General features: G+C 46.2%; 1 protein-coding gene across 2 annotated transcripts; it reads right to left on the bottom strand.

Moving 5' to 3' along the window:
• Positions 1–5,572: 5,572 nt before the first annotated feature.
• Positions 5,573–20,815, bottom strand: LOC123052920 (vacuolar protein sorting-associated protein 45 homolog). Of its 2 annotated transcripts, none has more exons than XM_044476288.1 (13): positions 20,551–20,815; positions 20,240–20,441; positions 19,735–19,814; positions 19,408–19,635; positions 18,141–18,266; positions 17,983–18,063; positions 17,748–17,889; positions 16,294–16,472; positions 15,719–15,874; positions 6,573–6,680; positions 6,378–6,499; positions 6,047–6,178; positions 5,573–5,854 (listed from the first exon to the last, which is right to left on the bottom strand). In XM_044476288.1, exons 1-13 carry the CDS (start codon positions 20,614–20,616, stop codon positions 5,797–5,799), a joined length of 1,680 nt encoding a protein of 559 aa, XP_044332223.1. In that variant the 5' UTR covers positions 20,617–20,815; the 3' UTR covers positions 5,573–5,796. The 2 variants fall into 2 exon arrangements, with proteins under 2 accessions (XP_044332223.1, XP_044332222.1); XM_044476287.1 differs by having other exon boundaries at positions 20,527–20,814.
• Positions 20,816–21,272: the final 457 nt, after the last annotated feature.

The raw sequence follows: 21,272 nt of genomic DNA, 5'->3' as shown, positions 1-21,272 counted from the left end.
TGTGATGAATTTTCACTTATTCATGAGAAGTCTATGATAAAAGTCTATGATAAAAGTTTTATATTTAAGTTTGTTGTTGTTATAATAATCTACATGATGCTTCTATGTTTGTATTTTGTTTTTTATCAACACCTCTCTCTCTCTAAGCATGTGGACATGTTTTTCAATTTCGGTTTTCACTTGAGGACAAGCGAGGTCTAAGCTTGGGGGGTTGATACGTACATTTTGCATCATGTTTACCTACTGTTATTTATAATGTTTCTATGCATAATAATGCTTTTTGGAGTAATTCTAATGCCTTTTCTCTCATAATATGCAAAGTTCACACAAAGAGGGAGAATTCCGGCAGCTGGAAATCTGGACATGGAAAAGCTACGTCAGGCCACCTATTCTGCACAACTCCAAATGAGCTGAAACTTCACGAGGAATTTTTATGGAATAAATAAGAAATACTGGAGCAAATAACTACCGGAGGGGGGCCACCTGGTGAGCACAAGACACCAGGGCGCGCCTGGCCCCCCAGGCGCGCCCTGGTGGGTTGTGCTCAGCCCAGCCCACCTCCGGTGCCCATCCTCTGGTATATATGTCATTTTGACCTAGAAAAAATAAGGAGAATACTTTCGGGACGGAGTGGCACCGTCTCGAGGCGGAACTTCGGCAGGAGCACTTTTGCCTCCGGGGGAGCGATTCTGCCAGGGGAACTTCCCTCCCGGAGGGGGAAATCATCGTCATCATCATCACCAACAACTCTCCCATCTTGGGGAGGGCAATCTCCATCAACATCTTCAACAGCACCATCTCCTCTCAAACCCTAGTTCATCTCTTGTGTTCAATCTTTGTACCGGAATCTCTGATTGGTACTTGGGGTGACTAGTAGTGTTGATTACATCTTGTAGTTGATTACTATATGGTTTATTTGGTGGAAGATTATATGTTCATATCCAATATGCTATTTAATACCCCTCTGATCTTGAGCATGATTATCATTTGTGAGTAGTTACTTTTGTTCTTGAGGTCACGGGAGAAATCTTGTTGCAAGTAATCATGTGAACTTGATATGTGTTCGATATTTGGATAGTATGTATGTTGTGATTCTCTTAGTGGTGTCATGTGAACGTAGACTACATGACACTTCACCATATTTGGTCCTAAGGGAATGCATTGTGGAGTAGTTATTAGATGATGGGTTGCGAGAGTGACAGAAGCTTAAACCCTAGTTTATGCGATATTCCATAAGGGACCGATTGGATCCAAAAGTTTAATGCTATGGTTAGAATTTATTCTTAATACTTTTCTCGTAGTTGCGGATGCTTGCGAGGGGTTAATCATAAGTAGGAGGTTTGTTCAAGTAAGAACATCACCTAAGCACCGGTCCGCCCACATATCAAATTATCAAAGTAGCGAACACGAATCGAACCAACATGATGAAAGTGACTAGATGAAATTTCCGTGTACCCTCAAGAACGCCTTGCTTATTATAAGCAACCGTTTTGGCCTATCCTTTGCCTCAAAAGGATTGGGCTACCTTGCTGCACTTTTGTTACTACTACCGTTACTTGCTCGTTACAAATTATCTTGCTATCAAACTACTCTGTTACTTACAATTTCAGCACTTACAGACATTACCTTGCTGAAAACCACTTGTCATTTCCTTCTGCTCCTCATTGGGTTCAACACTCTTACTTATCAAAAAGGCTACAATTGATCCCATATACTTGTGGGTCATCAATCACTGGCGCGACACAATCACCCTTCACCTCTCTCTCCTCGGCGACACTAAACTGTCGCAACATTCCCCCACACCAACCAGGAATTTGTGGGCAAGGCATCGACGACGCCAAAATTGGGAGCACTAGCAGGCGGTTCGAGAAGGACTCACATGCAGTTCTCTTGTGCCGGACCTCCTCCTCCCTCGGTTCTTCTCTCCAAGATTTTGTGGCTACCTCTCAGAGCATCTCCAGCCGTTGGAGCCCCCAGGCCGTTTTTCAATGATAAATAGCGCCGCTTGGGGGGTCCCGGCGTTAATTCGGCGTGGGGGTGTTGTTTCCCAACCGCGCCCCCAACTTCGAGCCCCCAGCAGGCGATTTTCAGGTAGAGGGGTGGTGCCGACAGCGACGTGGCGGCGAAGGGAAAAGTGACAGTCTGTTGCGCGGGAGGGCGAATGTGGGGCTGGCTCACCGATAGAGCTGACCCATGCACCTTTTCGCTTCCGCCGGCGCCCCCATGCCCCCCCCCAGCGCGCTGGGTTTGGTTTGGGTTCGCCGGATGAATTTCCAGCCCAATCCGGCGCAAATTAGGTCCCTGGGGCGGCTGGGAGGATTTCGCTTTGCCGACGGAGAAAAGGGCTCCTGGGGGCCACTCGGGAGGGGGGGCTGGAGATGCTCTCAGCGCCTGAAAATCGGGAGGCACTTGCGCGCGTGGGGAGGGGGCGTCGGGGCGGGCACTGCAACACTGTTGATCATGGAAAGCACACTAGAGGAGGCAGAGACAGCGTGCAAGGAGAGAGAGAAAAGAAGAAGGGAAAAAGAGAGGTTGTGATGGGATCCATGGTGACTTTTGTTGACGTGGACTGGACCAGGTGGACATCCGAATGACCCTATACCTCCGCTTGTTTGGTTCCAGTTTGGCGGGATATGATTTTCCGGACAAAGACAAAGTTTACAGATGTTTGATATATCCCGTTGGATGACTAAAAAAGTCCAAACCATGCGGCTTAAACATTTTATTTAGAGCACGCAAATTGTGTGCCTTAGCATTATAGAAGGCAAAAAGTAAAATACAAGAAATACTAACAAACTCCTACCATGACCAAACTAGAAGCAAACCCCACGGAGCATACGTGCAACATTTGTTGAGGGTAAAATACAACCCAACTCATAATTTTTTTTCTAGAGCACGCAAATTACGTACCTTAACTTTATAGAAGACAGGGGATAAAATGCAAAAAAAGACTGACAAGCTCCCACCACAGCCTTGCGAGAAGCAAACCCCACGAAGCAGACGGGTCCGATGTGCCAATCATCATCAAGACTAGTCTGCTGGTGATGGACTTTTCAAATGTCAATTTTGTTCATTGCGGAGGAAAACCAATCTTATTGTTGATTGTTTAGCAAAGCACTCCTTTAATCTTAGTTTATCTGAAGTTTGGGACTTCCATGTCCCTAACTTTATTCTTCCGCATATTGTAAATGACATGGCTATCATACAAGGAATAAAGTTATTTACATTTAAAAAACAGAGCAGTATAGCGTTTGTTGAGGGTAAAATACCATGCGGCTAAGATATTTAGGAGCGGTTTGATGTATAATGTTTAAATTGCCCTAAGAGTAGTCACAGTGGGGAGTAACTTAGACTAGTAACATGCATATATTGCTAGTCTATGTTACCACCTCTATAGTGGGGAGTAACATATGGATGATGTCATGCAACACTTCATTTATTAGGTTATAGACTCGTCTTGTCTTGGTATATGGGGAGTAACTAGCTATGTTATCACATGTCTCTCTTTCTTTATTAATTGCTTGACACATCATCTATTTTGTCTAGATATGTGTGATGTTAGCACCTATGTTACTCCCATTATGGGTAGTCTAAGAGCATCCCCACTCGCCCCCCCCCCCCCCCAACAGGCCCCCAGGCCGCTTTTTTATCGCCGGCTCCAAAAAAATGGCCCAATCGCCCCCCCCCCCCAAGAGCCCAATTTTGCCGGTTAGGGCCGAAACTGGCGCCAGCGGACCCAGGCCGAACCCAGCACGCTGGGGGGCGACCGGGGGCGCCGAGGGAAAGGAAAAACGCGCCAAAACTTTCCGCGCCAGATTCCCACCCCGTGAACCCGCCGCGTCAGTGATTGCATCGTCGTCCTCATCTCATCGCCTCGGCTCCTGCGTGAATCAATGGCAAGGCTGTTGTGGGTCAGCCTTCCATTGATCACGGGCGGCGCAATGAAGGCGAGCCGCCGCGCGTCCCGCCCCTTCCCACCACGCGTCCACACTGCTGCCGCCCACTCGCCGCTATAAAAGCCGCCCCCCTCCTCGCCGCTGGCCGCGCACTTGCCTCGCCACAACCATCTCTCTATCGCCGCCGCCCTCTCTCTTTCATCGCCGACCACCCTCTCTCCTTTCCCCGTCTCAAGCCCGACCGATGGCGGAGACGTTTCCCAGCGACGGAGCGGCGGCCAACGGCTTCGACCACCGCTATATGCATGAGTGAGAGGCGCGCCTCCTCTACATGCGCGTGCCGGGCTCATGGAGGCTCAGCACCGGCGGCGTCCCCGTGCCCCCGCCACCCTCCGACGCTGAACGCCGCGGCGAGATCGCGCGGATCTGGCCGGCGCTGCCGGAGGAAGCGCGACAGCAGCCGAAGTACGCCCCCGACAACCATGTTCTGTGGACGGCGTACTTCCAGCGCCGCCATGCCGACCAGCTCGTGTCCACGAACGGCACTCCGGCGCCAAGGGGGGCGCCACAACTCTGACGGCAGCCGTTAATGGTGGGGCGTCCCCGAGCGCACGCTCCATGCCGTCCTCAAGCACATCGATGGCGGCAACGCGCCGGCGCTAGAGTACCCGGCGCCCTCTTTCTCGCGCCGGAGCGGTAGCTCATGGCTGCCGAGGCGCATGGCGGGGGCGTCCTCCTCTTCCTCCAGCTCCCACTCCTCTGGCACAACGACGCCGCTCGCCGCCGTCAAGGCCGAGCCCCAGGAGACGCCGCCGCGGCGGCAGCCTCGTCATAAACGAGGGCCACCGCCAACCTTCCCCTCCATCCCGCGGCCATCTTCGTCTGGTCAGGCCGAAGGAGTCGGCGACGCTGCCCGTCGTCATCAAGCAGGAGCACGTCGACATGGCCGCTGACCTCGAAACCGGCCTAAAATGGGCACGAGACGACTACGTGCGGGGGCGGTGGAGCGCCAACGCCACGCCCTGGAGGAGATCGCCGCTCGGCACCTCGGCCGTGAGGAGGGCGGCGTCATCTCCTCAACAGCGGCGAGGAAGAGTCGTCGGCGCCGACCAACCCCGTTCACAACGGCAACCCAGGACAAGGCTGCAGCAAGGACGGCGGCGTGCAGGACGACAGGGCGGCGTAGTTTTTTTATTTTTTAATTATGTCTTTAAATTTGTACAAATATGAATGAAAACCGTCTGACTTTATTTCCAAATTGACTTTAGGTCCAAATTCATGTCATTTTCTTCAAAATTTAGCCAAACTTGTATTTCAAAAAACGGCGTCTGAGGCCAACTTGAAGTGGCGGTGGGGAACCCGACCACCTCCACGGTGAAAAAAGCGTCTGCTTGCCCCCAAAAGGCAATATTTCAGTCCCGGGGGGCACCGAACGACTGGAGATGCTCTAACACAACACAACCACGGAGCACACGACGTTGCCAGACAGATGGTCAAGCCCAAACTGAACATAATAATTCAACCTGATGTGTATCTCCCCTAAAAGAAGGGTTAGGGGGGAATGTGTCCCAAACCTAATAATTTAGGGGATTAAACACACTTATCTCCAGGATCCCCAACAACAGTGTGGTGCTCCATCAGAATAGACAAGAAAAGATTTCGGTATAGTCCACTTCTTGATCGTGTCAACTGGACTGGAACTGGATAGTAAAAAATTATCACAACAAATGTGAAATGTACAGAAGCTGAGCCCTCTATAGATACGCTGTGGTATTGCACTAACAGCTAAAGCTATACATTACAAAGATTACCACAAATTGCATTCTCTCTGAATATATGCAGTGAAACTATCAATTATCACATTCTCGCAAGCCTCGAGCAGGAAGGGACAACAGCATGCTCATAATAGAGTGCTAGACTTCGATATTCTTTGTGCCTCCCCCAGGTTTTCAAGAAATCTGCAAAGTCATCGGTAACACCATCAAGTCATGACCCCTCTCATCTAAATCTAATTTTATGGAAACCAACTACAAAAATTGTAATCCAAATATTCCGCTCCAAGTAAAAATAAAATAAGGAAATATCTAACACCAAATATGGTTATCACACTATGAAGAATTGCAAGGAGACTGATGGTTAACAGTGCATACCTCTTCGAATTTAGAACCACTGAACCTCCAAGGAAGAAACGAACTCCAGGATTTGCTGCATTATAAAGGGCTACTGATCTTGCTTCCTCATAAGTTGTCCCACCAACGATGAATATCACAACATCTTGAGGCCTGTGGGGTGCCATCACTTCTATAAATTAGCCCGTTGCATTTTGAAAACTAAACAAAAGCTGAAGTGTACCCTATCAATGATTGAGCTTTATTTTGTAGGATGTGCTCAAGGACGGACTGTACATGTCCATTAATAAACCAAGTTAGTGAATTACAGAAAGTAGTTTCACAGACACTTAACACGGCACATGTTACCAACCTGCCCTGCTGGAAATGGTTGCCAACAAGTGGATAGTCAGCATCCCGTAATCGCCCCTTGACAATTCCTTCCATTGTTTGGAAGATCAGAGGCTGGTGTTGGGTGTATACGTTCTCAACGCCCTGCAACCAATAACCGCATAAGGAACAAGCTACGCAAATGTAACATACTGTGGGGACAAACTTTTGTGTCGACCTTAAGTCCACGAGCCATGTTGCGAGCAATATTTAATAGGTCACGGTTCCCGTACAAGTCGCCTGTTCTTTTGTCAACACCAGCCTGCTTAAGCAGGAATTGAACAAGCTGCATAGAGAAGTAGTGACACAGATTAGACTTACCCAAACCTCCAATAAAATACTCCCTCCATCCCAAAATTCTTGTCTTAGATTTGTCTAAATACGGATGTATCAAGTCACGTTTTAGTATTAGATACATCCGTATCTAGACAAATCTAAGACAAGAATTTTGGGATGGAGGGAGTACAACTGACTACTTCCATCTTTTGCCTGTAGTATAAATAACAAAACAAATAACTGAGGAAGATCCCATTAACTATGTTCATTAAACATGAGTACAAAGGTAATTTATAGTATTCAAGCCCAATTAACATCATGTTTAATTCACTTCAAGGAATATTGCATAGTCTGATTTACAGAAATTATATTTCCTAGAATCTGAAGAACCATGTGTACCATCGATTCTAGAGATCTGCTGTATAATGGAGTTCATATGGTGAAATGAAGATATAAAATATAAGAACTTATCGCTAAAACTGTTTTAAGTATATATGTGGATTGCCCAACCTTCTCCATCAGTTCGGACTTTTGGTTCTACTCGGTGCATGATAATATGGTCTCAGAGCTAAGAGGTCTTGGGTTCAAGACATCAAGCCTCGGATTTTGCAGTTTGAATATTCTGTCCATGTTAGGCCTTATCTAGCCACACGCGAGAGGCTCCACCAGTGTCGCCCCTTCAGCAGCTGCTAACGCCTCCATGGCCACCCCTCCCACCAGCTCCCCTCGCACCCTCCATCGCCACCCTTCTCTGCTCCGACCTGGACCTCCACCGAAGACTTTGGCCATGTTTGGGTAAAGCACATTAGGGGCCAGCCATCAGGTGAAAATTATTTGGTGCAAGATGACTATCTCTTCAAGAATAATCTTCTGTGCATCCCAAGAAGTTCACTATTGGTGTGTTTGGTAGGATGCATGGATGGTGCATGGGCTTAAAAGTTCCCTATCCAGCCTACTTTTCACTGTTTGGTAGGGTTTATGAGCACTCAGCTAAGTTCAACTCATGCTAAAAAGGGCCCTCAGCCATGCTCACTTGCGAACACCTAGATGGACGTTCGCTACTCAGCCATGCTCGCTCAGGGCTCCGTAAAAATCTCCTCACGACCCACCATGAGCTACGGTTACCTCCCGAAACGGAAAATCCCCCCATGACCACCGCCACTCTTTCGACTCTCTCTCTCCCTCTCTGGCAACAATGGCGAACCAAAGCGCAGTCGCCGGATCCCTGGTTGCCACCCCGTGACCATCGCCGCCGCCCCCATCCAAGCTCTCCCTCACCGCCCCTGGTCGCTGCCTCCGTCCAAGGTCACCGCTGCCCTAGGTCGACGCCTTGTCTGCTCGCAGCCGTCCAAGCTCGCCGGTGCCGTACGTGCATGGATCCAGCCGTCTGTGCTTGCTGTGTGCGTACGCTCGAACTTCCGGCCATTGTGCAGAGCACAATTTTGTACAAAGTCGTAGGACACCATGGCACTATTACACTAGTTTCATAGATGTGCTAATTTCAGAGATAGAGCACTGTCTAGTAAAGTAGTATGTATATGTATAAATTTCAGAGATTTGATAAATTTCAGACATGCAAACTTATTTTCAGATGTGCTAATACAATTGATCCTATGTTGTGTTATTCTATCCTTTTTGTAATGCCTATTATTAGTTCAGTGTTGAATATGTTTTTTTTTCATATTTACATATAGTTGAAATATTGGTTGAATGTTGTATTGGCGCCAAAAACTCAATTTAATTGTGCACACAATTTTTCTTTATCATGTGTTTGTAACTATTGTGGTATCCTTACAACCTTAAGAGGAGGTAACCACATCTACCTCAGATACAGGCCACCAAACAGAGTCTCAGCCCAGCATGTCTAACCAGATGCAGGCTACCAAACAAAGTCTCAACTCAGCATGTCTCAGCACATACAGAGCTACCAAACATCAGCAGTTGCATGTACTCAGCATGTCCCAAAGGGGAACAGCCATGCTAGGATGAGAACAGCTACCAAACACACCCTATGTGACAAGCTGATCAGAAAGCTCCATTTAAGTTATCTTAGTGGCCATGTTAGGCGCGACAATACTATTAGCTAACCTGGAGGATCGTTACTTTTGGTCACAACTAAAAGGAGATGCTGGAGAGTTTGTCCAAAGGTGCCCCAGATGTGAAACTTGCAAAGGCTAGGTCCAAAACACGTGGTTATAAATGCCTTTGCATGTTCCTGTTGCTCCATGGGAGGACATCTCTATGGAGCATGGACTTCGTCTTGGGCTTGCCAAGAACAGGACGAGGGATTGATCTGTTTGTGGTGGCCAACAGATCTCTAAAATGGTTCATTTAATTCCATGCCGCAAGACAACAGATGCTCATCATGTGACAAAACTACTCTTCCATGAAGTGTTCACTGTTCAGACTTCATGGTTTTCCAAGGTCAATCATCTCAGATCATGATAGAAAGTTTCTTGCTGCATTTAGCTCACTTGGTGGACGCAATTCAACACTGAATTAAAATCTTCTAGTACTGTACATCCACAAACAGAAATGGTGCAGAAGTTTTGGGGTAATCTGGTCTGTTGCATATGTGCGGAAAGAAAGGAACAATGGGATTTTGCTTTATCTTTTGCTGAGTTCTCCAATAACTCCAACCAGGAGTTATTTTCTCTTTAAAGTTCCAACACATGTGGTGGAACTGGTGAAGCTACCATCAAGGGGGACTCAAAATCAGCATTGTACTTTGCTGATAACTACAATGGATTATTCAAAGAAATTGCAGTGTTCTGGAAGCACAAAATCAGAAGTACAAACGGTTATCTGGTTGCAAAAGGAGGATGAAATCCTCCTCCTATGAAGGTGATAAGATGATAGTACATCTCAGAAAAGAAAGGCTACCTTTAGGTGTTCAATAGGAAACTTGGACAAAGAAAGCATGGCCCATTCCTTATTTTAAAGAGGATAAATGATAATGCTTATGTGATATATCTTCCAAGCAAGATGGGTATATCCAACACATTCAATGTTGCAGACTCGACTCTCTACCATCCAGAACAAGCACTCTATGAAGATAACTCAAGGCCAAGTTCCAAAGAACTATGGGATAATTGTAAGGAACAGTAGAGAAAAAAAAACAGAAATCGAATTGACTTCTACATATTTCTACTCCATTCTAGATAAGTTGGTCCTTCAGTCATATGTTGTTGTATTTGTTTTCTTAACCTTTAAGTAATACTCCCTTCGAGTAGAGTCTTCTATCTATGAGTAGACGCTGAGATGTCTTGACCTTTAAGTGATATTTTCTAGAGTCAGGCTTCACAAAGCCACATAGAAGCCCTCACCTCCTCTAGGTATAGAACTCAAACTACGTACCAGTTACACTTAAAAGAACTTCATGTTCTTATCTTAAGATCTTAGATCTTGTATTCTAGGAGTTTTAGTATTGCACTCATGCAGCCATATCGGCCTATCGCCCCTAGAGTGATATCGAGCACATCACGCTGAAGTAGTTCCTTCAACACTTTGTACCAGCAAGGTGGAGTTGCTCCTCCACAACCTTGTGCTGCTTCAACTTTGGTATTTAGAATTCAGAAAACAATCAATATCATATTGGCTGTAGCCAGAGCAAACAATGGATCAGCACTTTCAGTCCATTGGCCAGCAAGAAGGTACTCCCTCCGTCCCATACTATAAGATGTTATTACTGTTAGAGTTATAATATAAGTCATGTATACCCCTTTGTATTTATCCCGTAGTATAAGGGGTTTCCTGCATATGTACCACACCTGTACATGTATATATATCGGCCTATGGCCTCATGGGAATACAAGTTGCTTATTCCTAACATGGTATTAGAGCTAGGTCAATTTTTTGCACGCCGCAACTCGTGCTATTGATCCGTCCCGCTCGAGTCGACCGTGGCTGCTCCCGCTCGAAGCTCTCTCCCGCTCGAAGTCGGCCGCCGCTGCAGCTCTCCCCGTGCTCGTCCGCTCCTCCCGCGGCCGTCCGTGCTCGGCCCCGCGGCCGCCCGTGCTCGTCCGCTCCTCCCGCGGCCGCCCGTGCTCGGCCCGCGCCCGCCCGTGCTGGTCCGCTCCTCCCGCGGCCGCCAGTGCTCGGCCCCGCGCCCACCCGCCAGGTGCGGTTGCTCCCGCCGCTCCAGCTCTCCGGCGCCGCCTTCGCCCGCCCGTTCCCGCCAGGACTCGCGGTCCTCCGCCCGTCTGCCCCCGCCTAGCCTGCTCCGATCGAGATCCCCTGCCGCTCGGCCTCTGCTGATTTCGATCTTATTCCTAAAAAAAAAAAAAAAAGGTCTGCTGCATCAGGCTATGTCGCTGTCCCTCGCTGTCCGGTGATCTTCGACGGTACTAACTACACCGAGTTCGCTGGCTTCATGCGCATTCACATGCGTGGCATCCGTCTCTGGGGTGTTCTTTCTGGCGAGGTCTGCTGTCCGCCACGTCCGGTTCCTCCGGTGGCCCCTACTCCGCCGACTCCACTGGTTCTTCCTCCGGATGCTAATCAGGCCGCCAAGGATGCGGCTAAGGTTGCTGATGAGGCTGCTGATCGTGCCTATGATGAGAGGGCTCTGGCTTATGAGGAGGCTCTTCAGACGTATCATGGTGCTTTGTCTGTTTACACCCAGTGGCTTGATGATGATGCTCGTGCTGCCGCTGTTCTCACTGCTAGTGTTCTGCCTCAGTTTGCTTCTGAGTTTCTGGGTCTTCCTACTGTCTTCCAGATGTGGACCTGTCTTCGTCAGCGCTATGAGCCCTCTGGTGATGCCTTATACCTGTCTGTGGTTCGTCAGGAGCATGCTCTTCAGCAGGGTGACTCTACTGTTGATGACTTTTATGCACAGAGTTCTACTATCTGGCGCCAGCTTGATTCTCTCCGCAGTGCTGGTTGTCGTACTTGCCCCTGCTGCCAGGCTGTCCAGGCCGATTTGGAGTTTCATCGCGTCTACGAGTTCCTGTCTCGGCTCCGTACTTGCTCGTGGTCGTATTTCTCTCATGGAGGCGCTTTCGGAGATTCGTGCTGAGGAGACTCGCCTACGCGGTGCTGGTTTGCTGGAGGTTCCCTCGGTGCTCGCTACTCGGGCTTCTTCCACTCCACCTGCTGCACCGCCCCATTCTCGCTCGAGTGCTCCGCCGCTCTTGCCCACTCCTTCTGGCGGCTCAGGTCGGCCCCGTTCACATTGTGATTACTGCAACAATGATGGTCATATTGAGTCCCAGTGCTACACAAAGCGGAAACACCTGCGCAAGGCGCGATCATCCTCCTCAGGGACTTCGTCATCTCCCTCGCCAGCTTCAGCCATTGCTTTGACCGAGCAGGATATTCTGAGACTTAAGCGTCTGCTCGCGGCTTCAGGTTCTTCCTCGACGGGTACTGCTGGTTCTGTGACTGATGATTCCCGCACTGAGCACCCGCCCTCTACACAGTCAGGTACATCCCCATGGGTTCTGGATTCTGGAGCTTCTTTTCATATGTCTTCTCATTCTTCCGCTTTGTCTTCTCTTCGCTCGCTGGATTCTCCTGTTCATGTCTTCACTGCTGATGGTACTCCACTTTCTGTTGCTAGTAGAGGCCATCTTTCTACTCCTTCTTATTCTGTTCCTGATGTTGCTCATGTTCCTCGACTTACCATGAATCTGTTTTCTGCCGGTCAACTTACTGATTCTGGTTGTCGTGTCATCCTTGATGTTGACTCTTGTTCTGTTCAGGATCGTCGCACGCACACTCTGGTTGGGGCTGGCCCTCGCCGCCGTGATTCTCAGGGTCTCTGGGAGTTGGACTGGCTTCATGTTCCTTCCGCTGCCACCACCATCGCCAGTTCCTCCGCTGCTGTCGCTTCTGTTACTGGTTCCTTCAAGCAATGGCATCATCGACTTGGTCATCTGTGTGGTTCTCGATTATCGTCTTTAGTTCGTCGAGGTCTTCTGGGGTCTGTCTCAGGAGATGTCTCTTTAGAGTGTCAGGGTTGTCGTCTTGGCAAGCAGATTCAGCTACCATATTCTCATAGTGAGTCAGTGTCTCAGCGTCCTTTCGATTTAGTCCATTCTGATGTATGGGGTCCGGCTCCTTTCCCTTCGAAAGGTGGTCATAAATACTATATTATTTTCATCGATGATTTTTCTCGTTACACATGGCTTTATTTCATGACTTCACGTAGTGAGGTGTTGTCTATTTATAAGCGTTTTGCTGCCATGGTTCATACTCAGTTCTCTTCACCCATTCGTGTTTTTCGTGCTGACTCCGCTGGTGAGTATATCTCTAAGATGTTGCGTGGTGTCCTTGCTGAGCAGGGTACTCTTGCCCAGTTCTCTTGTCCTGGTGCTCATGCTCAGAATGGTGTGTCTGAGCGCAAGCATCGTCACCTTCTTGAGACGGCTCGTGCTATGATGATCGCCGCCTCTCTTCCGCCTCATTTTTGGGCCGAGGCTATCTCCACTTCTGTCTATCTCATCAACCTTCAGCCATCTGCTGCTTTGCAGGGTGGTGTTCCTTTTGAGCGTCTGTTTGATCGCTCTCCCGATTATTCGATGCTTCGCTTGTTTGGTTGTGTTTGCTATGTTCTTCTTGCCCCTCGCGAACGCACCAAACTGACCGCTCAGTCTGTTGAGTGTGTCTTCTTAGGCTACAGTGATGAGCATAAGGGCTATCGTTGTTGGGATCCTGTCGGTCGTCGGATGCGTATCTCTCGAGATGTGACTTTTGATGAGTCTCGTCCTTTTTACCCACGCCCATCTTCCTCGGTCTTTTCCGTGGAGGATATCTCTTTTCTCACTTTTCCTGACTCCCCTATCACTCCTGTTGCGCCTGTGCCTATTCGTCCCACTCCCTCTGCTTCTCCACCCCTTGTCGATTCACCGCCACCATCTTCCCCGGTCTCCTCACCTAGCATGTCACCGGATTCTACACCTTCATCTCCGGTGACTTCTTCGTCGCCTCCCCCTGATTCTACCTTGGCGATTCCTCCTTCTCTTGTTCCATCTCTTCCTCAGCATTACACTCGTCGTTCACGGCCTGTGGATGCTTCCTTGGATGAGTCGTCCTCTTCCTCTCAGCCTACTTATGGCTTGCGTTCTCGTCCTCGTCCGCCTATTGATCGCTTTGGATTTCCCACCGCTGGTGCTGCTGTTCTTGAGCCGACTTCTTACCGTCAGGCTGTTGTTCATCCTGAATGGCAGTTTGCGATGGCAGAGGAGATTGCTGCTCTTGAACGCACTTGTACCTGGGATCTTGTTTCTCTTCCTCCCGGAGTCCGTCCCATCACTTGTAAGTGGGTCTACAAGGTTAAGACTAGCTCCGATGGTTCTCTTGAGCGTCACAAAGCTCGTCTCGTGGCTCGTGGTTTTCAGCAGGAGCATGGTCGTGATTATGACGAGACTTTTGCTCCTGTGGCCCATATGACCACTATTCGTACACTTCTTGTCGTTGCCTCTGCACGCCACTGGTCTATATCTCAGCTTGATGTTAAGAATGCCTTTCTTAATGGTGAGCTGCGTGAGGAGGTGTACATGCAGCCACCACCTGGGTATTCTGTTCCTGATGGCATGGTGTGTCGTCTTCGTCGCTCTCTCTATGGCCTTAAGCAAGCCCCTCGCGCCTGGTTTGAGCGTTTTGCTTCTGTGGTCACTACTGCTGGTTTTTCAGCAAGTGCTCATGATCCCGCATTGTTTATTCACCTTTCTCCTCGTGGCCGGACTCTTCTTCTTCTCTATGTTGATGATATGGTCATCACTAGGGATGACCCCGAGTATATTGCCTTTGTAAAGGCCCGTCTTAGTGAGCAGTTTCTTATGTCTGATCTTGGACCTCTTCGCTATTTTCTTGGGATTGAAGTCTCTTCTACCTCTGATGGCTTTTTTATATCCCAGGAAAAGTATATCCAGGATCTTCTTGCTCGTGCTGCTCTTTCTGACGAGCGCACTGTTGAGACTCCTATGGAGCTCAATGTTCACCTCCGTGCTACTGATGGTGATCCTCTCCCTGACCCGACGCGTTATCGTCATCTCGTTGGCAGTCTTGTCTATCTAGCTGTCACTCGTCCGGACATCTCTTATCCGGTTCATATTCTGAGTCAGTTTGTTTCTGCTCCCACATCGGTTCATTACAGTCATCTCCTTCGTGTTCTCCGATATCTTCGGGGCACGATCTCTCACCGTCTCTTCTTTCCTAGCTCCAGTTCTTTACAGCTTCAGGCCTATGTGGATGCTACGTGGGCTAGTGATCCTTCTGATCGCCGTTCGCTTTCTGCTTACTGTGTTTTTCTTGGCGGTTCTCTCATTGCCTAGAAGACGAAGAAACAGATTGCAGTTTCCCGTTCGAGTGCAGAGGCTGAGTTGCGAGCTATGGCTCTTTTGACGGCAGAGGTGACTTGGTTACGGTGGTTACTTCAGGACTTTGGTGTTTCTGTCACTACACCGACTATGCTCTTATCTGACAGTACAGGTGCTATTAGCATTGCGCGCGATCCTGTGAAGCATGAGCTCACCAAGCATATTGGTGTTGATGCTTTCTATGTGCGCGCTGCTGTGCAGGATCAGGTTGTTGCTCTTCAGTATGTGCCTTCCGAGTTACAGTTGGCGGATTTCCTGACGAAGGCCCAGACTAGAGCACAACATGGCTTTTATCTCTCCAAACTCAGTGTTGTTCCTCCACCATGAGTTTGAGGGGGGGTGTTAGAGTTATAATATAAGTCATGTATACCCCTTTGTATTTATCCCGTAGTATAAGGGGTTTCCTGCATATGTACCACACCTGTACATGTATATATATCGGCCTATGGCCTCATGGGAATACAAGTTGCTTATTCCTAACAATTACAACCGATATCGATTGTAATAACATCTTATATTATGGGACGGTTAGTTAACAAGAAATAGAAGAAATGCTTCAGATGTATTAAACTGCAATTCATTACGCTTTAAACAGTACAAATAAAGACTAGCTTCCATTGAAGAACTAGAAAGACCATTAACTGAAAAAGAAATAAAGCAACATGTGCAATAGAAGAAAACAAGGAGAAATGTTCTACCACAAGAACTAGTACAGTTCACATACCCCCGACTTGTATTTAGCAGAGCGAGAAGCCAATTTGTTGAAAAGCTGCATCAGCTGAACTGGACTCTCTTTCTCATACCGCAAAGCATAGAGCATTACAAGTCGCAAACGATCAATATCAGATACACTTTCATTGTTAAGTAAGGAAGTAACAGCCTGCAAAAAAGCAACTGGTCAATGATTGGCAAAAAAAATCAACTGGTCAGTTTCTCCGTGGAGTAAAACCCTGCACACATTAATTCAACTAGCATCAAACTGATCAGACAAATGAGCCTTGTCATACATAATGTATTTCTATCTTAATGAGCAAGTCAACAGATAGGTCAGCAGTTCCAAGAATAGGTATAGTTTGAACACTAGCTGATAGCAGTTGTCAAAGCAATAGAAATGCAAATTTTCTTCTAAAGAAAAATCAACTCCTTAAGCTGCTTCTAAGGGGAGGCACAATTCGACTTACATGGCTAATGACAGTGGTCAAAGCAACAACAATAGTAGAATGGGTTCAAAACGAAAGCTATACCAAGACCAAGTTACCCTGAAAGGCATGAAATAGTTTCCGGGCATCAAATGAATACCTCGAAGGCTGCTGCTTGTCCACTTGCACATGCTAGCTCTTGTTCCGTCTGTGAAACTTGCATAAGCTTCCTTTCCTCCACCATTCTGCTCATCTCGCTCACCAAAGCAACATGCTTTGTCACATTTCCATGTGTCTTTCGGTATTCAGGATAGTTGCTCACAAATTTTGCCATATCATCTACAATCATTAGCATATCAGGCATTCAGAGTTTAAAACAAAGCACAAAACACATATGTATTTCAGACTATAAACCAACAAACTGTATTGTACAAACTGGCATTGACATAATGTTCAAGAACTAGAGATATATTGTCACATCCAAGATTTCGAAGGTACTCCCTCTGTTTTTATTTAGTCCGCGTATTAGCTTTGGTCAAAGTCAAGCTTTATAAACTTTGACGAAGTTTATAAACAAAAATATTAACATATACAATAACAAATCAACAACATTAGATTTATTATTGAATGTACTTTCACATCATATAGATTTGTTATGGTAAATGTCTATATTGTTTTCTATAAACTTGGTCAAACTTTACGAAGTTTGACTTTAGTCAACTCTAATATGCAGAGTAAATAAAAACGGAGGGAGTAGTACTCGTGCTGGATTTCAGGGCGAGGGCGAGGTTACTTGGGCTTCTGGACGGCTGTGGTGGCATACTCTGGCAACCTGGGTTGCTGCTGTACATGGAGCCTAATCTTCCTTAAGCTACAGCCTACGCCACTTTATATATAAGGGATGCATTGCATAATAGAAACATAGCCTAAACTGACACGGACTACTAGTTACTAATCAGGTGCTTTCTCCCCATATGGTAAGAACTAACAACTAGTAAGGTGCTTCTCCTGACCTAGCTTAATGCGAACAGATCCCATAGGGTGGAGATCAGGGTGGCTGCCCTCCAGGCACCTTGCAGCAGCGCACATATGTGCGGCCCCACATGACAGATATCTTCTTCCTGGTCCCCTTTTATGACCCACAGCCTATTACAGGTATTTGCATTCCACTACCCACCCCCCAAAAAAGTTCATAGCATGTTGGATTGTTAGTTATGGGCTTATGGGCCATTTATTCAACAAGCGCTAAGATTTTATTCAACTGCAGCTACTAAAAAGAGGATATTTTTTTATGAAAATACTCATGTTTTAAAATATAAACTGACACCATAACATAGTAAGGAGAGGACAGGAACACATTAAGTTCAACACTTAAATCATTAGATGCACTTGTCCGTAAAAGTAACAATAACAAATAACTAATATGATAGTAAAGGATATTATAGCAAGATTAATTATTCAAAGAAATCAAACTAGTTGGGGATAAGAAGACAATATTTAAGTATAAGGTGTGAAATTACAAATGAAATGAAAAAACTAGGTAAATAGACACAATTTCTCCGTGATCCATTTCTTTCATAGGAAACAACAAAAGCAAAAATCCATATCACTTACCTATACTCTGAAAATTCTGGCTGCTTTTTGAAAGATGTTGAAAGTCATCTACCATTCTTTTGACATTCATACCAAGGTCTCCAAAATTCTCGAACATGTTCACTCTAAAAAAGTCATCTTGTACTGCTGATAGAACCACCTCCTATATGAACATATTTCACATCAATCATATTTAAAGGAAGTTCATACAGTGTTTTAACATAGTATGAAAAGAAGAAATTCAACACTTCTCAACCTGCTGATCTTTAGGGACATTAGCGAACTCCTTAAGATCAACTTTGTTGTTCTCAATTCCAATAAGCTCATGGACCATTGCCTATGAATTCAAATTTTTAAACAAATCAACAGAAAAGTACATTCAAAACAGCCACAGATTATAATCTTTTAGAGTACCTGATATGTCCACTGATTAAGTAACGGAGTAACAGGATCATCCCTTCTGTCAATCACCAATAATAAGGAAGAGTTTTCAGTTCGTCTAAAATCAAACAGGCCACTTTCCTGCTCATACATCAACCTCTGCACATTCCAAATTGTAAGTGCTTCAGCAACAAGTATTGCAAACAGAAGTCACAATGGCATCACAAAATCCTTAAAACAGAAGTAAGGTATAATTATGATACAGAATTGCGTACATTTTTTGGCACAGAAAAGATTTTCAATCTTCCTCTACTTCTATACATTGCACTTCTTCCTACTGCCGTTTGTAGAATGTGAAGTTTATCATGAAAATTCTCTACAACATGCATAATTGACCAATGATTGTAACATAGTGCCAACCAGAGGCACTCAATTAGATAAATGCCACATGAAAACTACTGCCCTTATACTCGTACCACTCCACCCTTTTACATGATAAAATTTAACTACAACTTTTTTGGTTGTATTCTCATTATCTCATTGTTGATTCAACAGGTCAGAGCCATACTAACTCCCTTCGTAATCTCATTGTTGGTTCAACAATTCTATGCAGTCTCGCAGAATACCTATCTGAGACAAACTTACAATCAATACAAATTTCATTGATCATAATCCTCCAACTCACTGAAGACAAAGTGCAGAATAACTAAACCATTCTAACATGCTCTAACAATAAAAGCCCAGAGTCACGTTGTGTAACTTAAGATCATTGATAAATAATGAGAAGGTATAAAAGAAATTCAAGCTTTCAGTAAGAACTGCACAAAAATCCACCTAGGGCTAGCTTGCAGTGTGTGCAGAGATGAACATGTCGCTTGGGAGGAATAAGAGGCTATATGTAACTGTGCCTTCAAGATCAGACAATGGAAGTACAATCGGACGGGCATAAGTGATGTGGATCACAGCACAGAAAGCAGATATGAACAGAATAATCAAGAGAGTACGAAAAGAACCACATGTCAGTGTAGGCATGAGGCATCATCACTACTGTATAAAGGTTAAGTGTTTCTGTTTTCTAGTGACTTAACACCTGAAGATGTCTAGAGTAACAAAAATGTAATGCTTTATGTAGTTGACAGTGATCTTTCAACAGTTTCAATCATTGGGATAAGCATGTAAAAAGATTTCTCTACAATGCTTCATGTAGTAATATTTAATATTGACATGTACTGAAATCCTAAATTGATGTTTCTTTTCATGGTCTCCATGTAGTAATATTTAATATTGACAGTGGACCCACCGAAGTTTCTTGTGCAATCCTTTTTGCGACATCTGATGTCCTTTGGTATCTAATAACAGGGCGACGCTTCAGAGCCAGGAAGACAGAAGCGATGCCGTCAACAGCTCGATCGCAGAAGCTTTGCATACCAGGAGGATCAACCACCGTTGGAAGCATGTAGATGTGGTTATTGTGTATATTCAGAGTGAAATGGAAAGGATCAATGGCACAAAAGTCAGCATAGAACTCCTGCAAAACAAAACAGCATTAATATACTAACTCCATCCTCCCTTTCAACTCTCAAACACTTCATTACAATGTGTATTTACAATCATAAACGACATATACCTGAATTTGCTGCACAACCTCCTGCTCATCAGAATCGGCAAGCACCTGAATCTGTGGAATCTTCAATATATTTGAGAAGACTGCAAGGAAACAAATAATAAATGAACAAAATCAGCAATACTCTGCTGCGACAAGCCAAGTATTTATCCCTCTTTCAGACCCCGCTGCAAGGCACAACACTATCACCCACTGCTACATTGTATTTGATTTTAAATATTATTATTTCTAGTTACGCATAACTTTAAGAACTTCTTAGACAGTAGGGTGAGCAACATATTTTCCAGAAAAGAGCAAGTAGTCTTGAGTAGTTGCTTTAGTATCTTGCTTGCCCCAAACTTCATGTGCTGGTTTTCTTTTTGTTGGGGTTGTCTACCAAATTGTTTGCATCCCCATCGCAATCAACTCTTCTGATCTTCTCAAAGTAAAACACACAGAAAAGACGTGAACTAACAGGAATGTAGCAAGTTCACGGGTTGAATATAGCAAATGGGGATCAATTACGCACAGAGGTGGCACTCGGCGAATCGCGGCGCAGAGAGGTGGCGGCGAAGCTTCTGGACGTTGTCAGAGGACGGGCGGAGGAAGTAGACTGCCTTTAGGTGCGCCATGGACGCCCTGGAGCTGGAGGCGTCGTCGACCGTCTCCACGAGGAACACCTCTTTCCGCAGGAGATCCGACTGGCTGTACACTACGCTAACCATCCCCACCTGGAACGAGCCCGCGGATCTGGTGAGAAAAATGGGGAGGAGTAGAGGCCTGCCAGGGCTAGGGTTTCGGGGGCCGCGTACGTACGGTTTGGGGGTCGAGGATGAGGACCTTCATGCCGGAGATGTCCTGGAGCATGCGGTCGATGTAATCCCGGATGAGAGGGATCAGCACCATTTCTGCTGTTACTGCGCCTTGTTCTTCAGTGCGTTGTGGTGTAGGTGTAGGGGTTAGATCCCGAGTCGCCGGCGGCGAGGTCTCTGCGGAGTAGGAACAGGGCGGCTTGAGACTTCAGACGGCAGATGGGGAAAGAACCGGAGGTTGGAAGGAGAGCGTAGACGGCAGAGGGCAAAGACGATCGGTTCGCTTGTTTGGTTCTACACAATTCAGTTTGCAGCGAAACTTGCCAACGACGTGTATTGAAAGTCAATCTCACGAACTTTAACCAAATTAATTGAGAAAATTATCCATGTCTACAATATAGCAAATACTCCGTATGTATCATATGAAAATATATTTCATAATGAATCTAATAATATTGATTTTGTATTCTAAGAAATCTATAAGGTTGATCAAAATTTATAAGATTTGGCTGTAAATAAAAATCTAATACACACCATCCTTTGGGACAGAGGGCATAATAGACTTTTAAATCCTACCACTTCTTCTATTCTTATTATCTTTTTTTCATAATCACTGATGTCACAATGGACACCTTCGACGCTGTCGCCATTGCCGCCTAATACTCCGCCCCACCACCTGTTACGCCGGAGGGCAACCCATGGCGTCAAGAAGAGGTGGGTGCAGCGCAGACCTAGAGCCGGGCACCGGAT

This window comes from Triticum aestivum, chromosome 2D, assembly GCF_018294505.1.
Source record: "Triticum aestivum cultivar Chinese Spring chromosome 2D, IWGSC CS RefSeq v2.1, whole genome shotgun sequence".
In the NCBI taxonomy this organism is placed as follows: Eukaryota; Viridiplantae; Streptophyta; class Magnoliopsida; order Poales; family Poaceae; genus Triticum; species Triticum aestivum.
Note: the sequence above shows the minus strand (reverse complement) of the source record. Positions and strands in the feature narration are given on the sequence as shown.

What these genes read in the sequence shown, in the direction of transcription:
- LOC123052920 (XM_044476287.1), bottom strand. Translation starts at nt 20,616, where the DNA reads ATGGTGCTGATCCCTCTCATCCGGGATTACATCGACCGCATGCTCCAG. An exon ending in TCATCCTCGACCCCCAAACC is followed by an intron (nt 20,442 to 20,526) that starts GTACGTACGCGG and finishes GGCTCGTTCCAG; the next exon opens with GTGGGGATGGTTAGCGTAGT. An exon ending in GTGGTTCTAAATTCGAAGAG is followed by an intron (nt 5,855 to 6,046) that starts GTATGCACTGTT and finishes ATGACTTTGCAG; the next exon opens with ATTTCTTGAAAACCTGGGGG.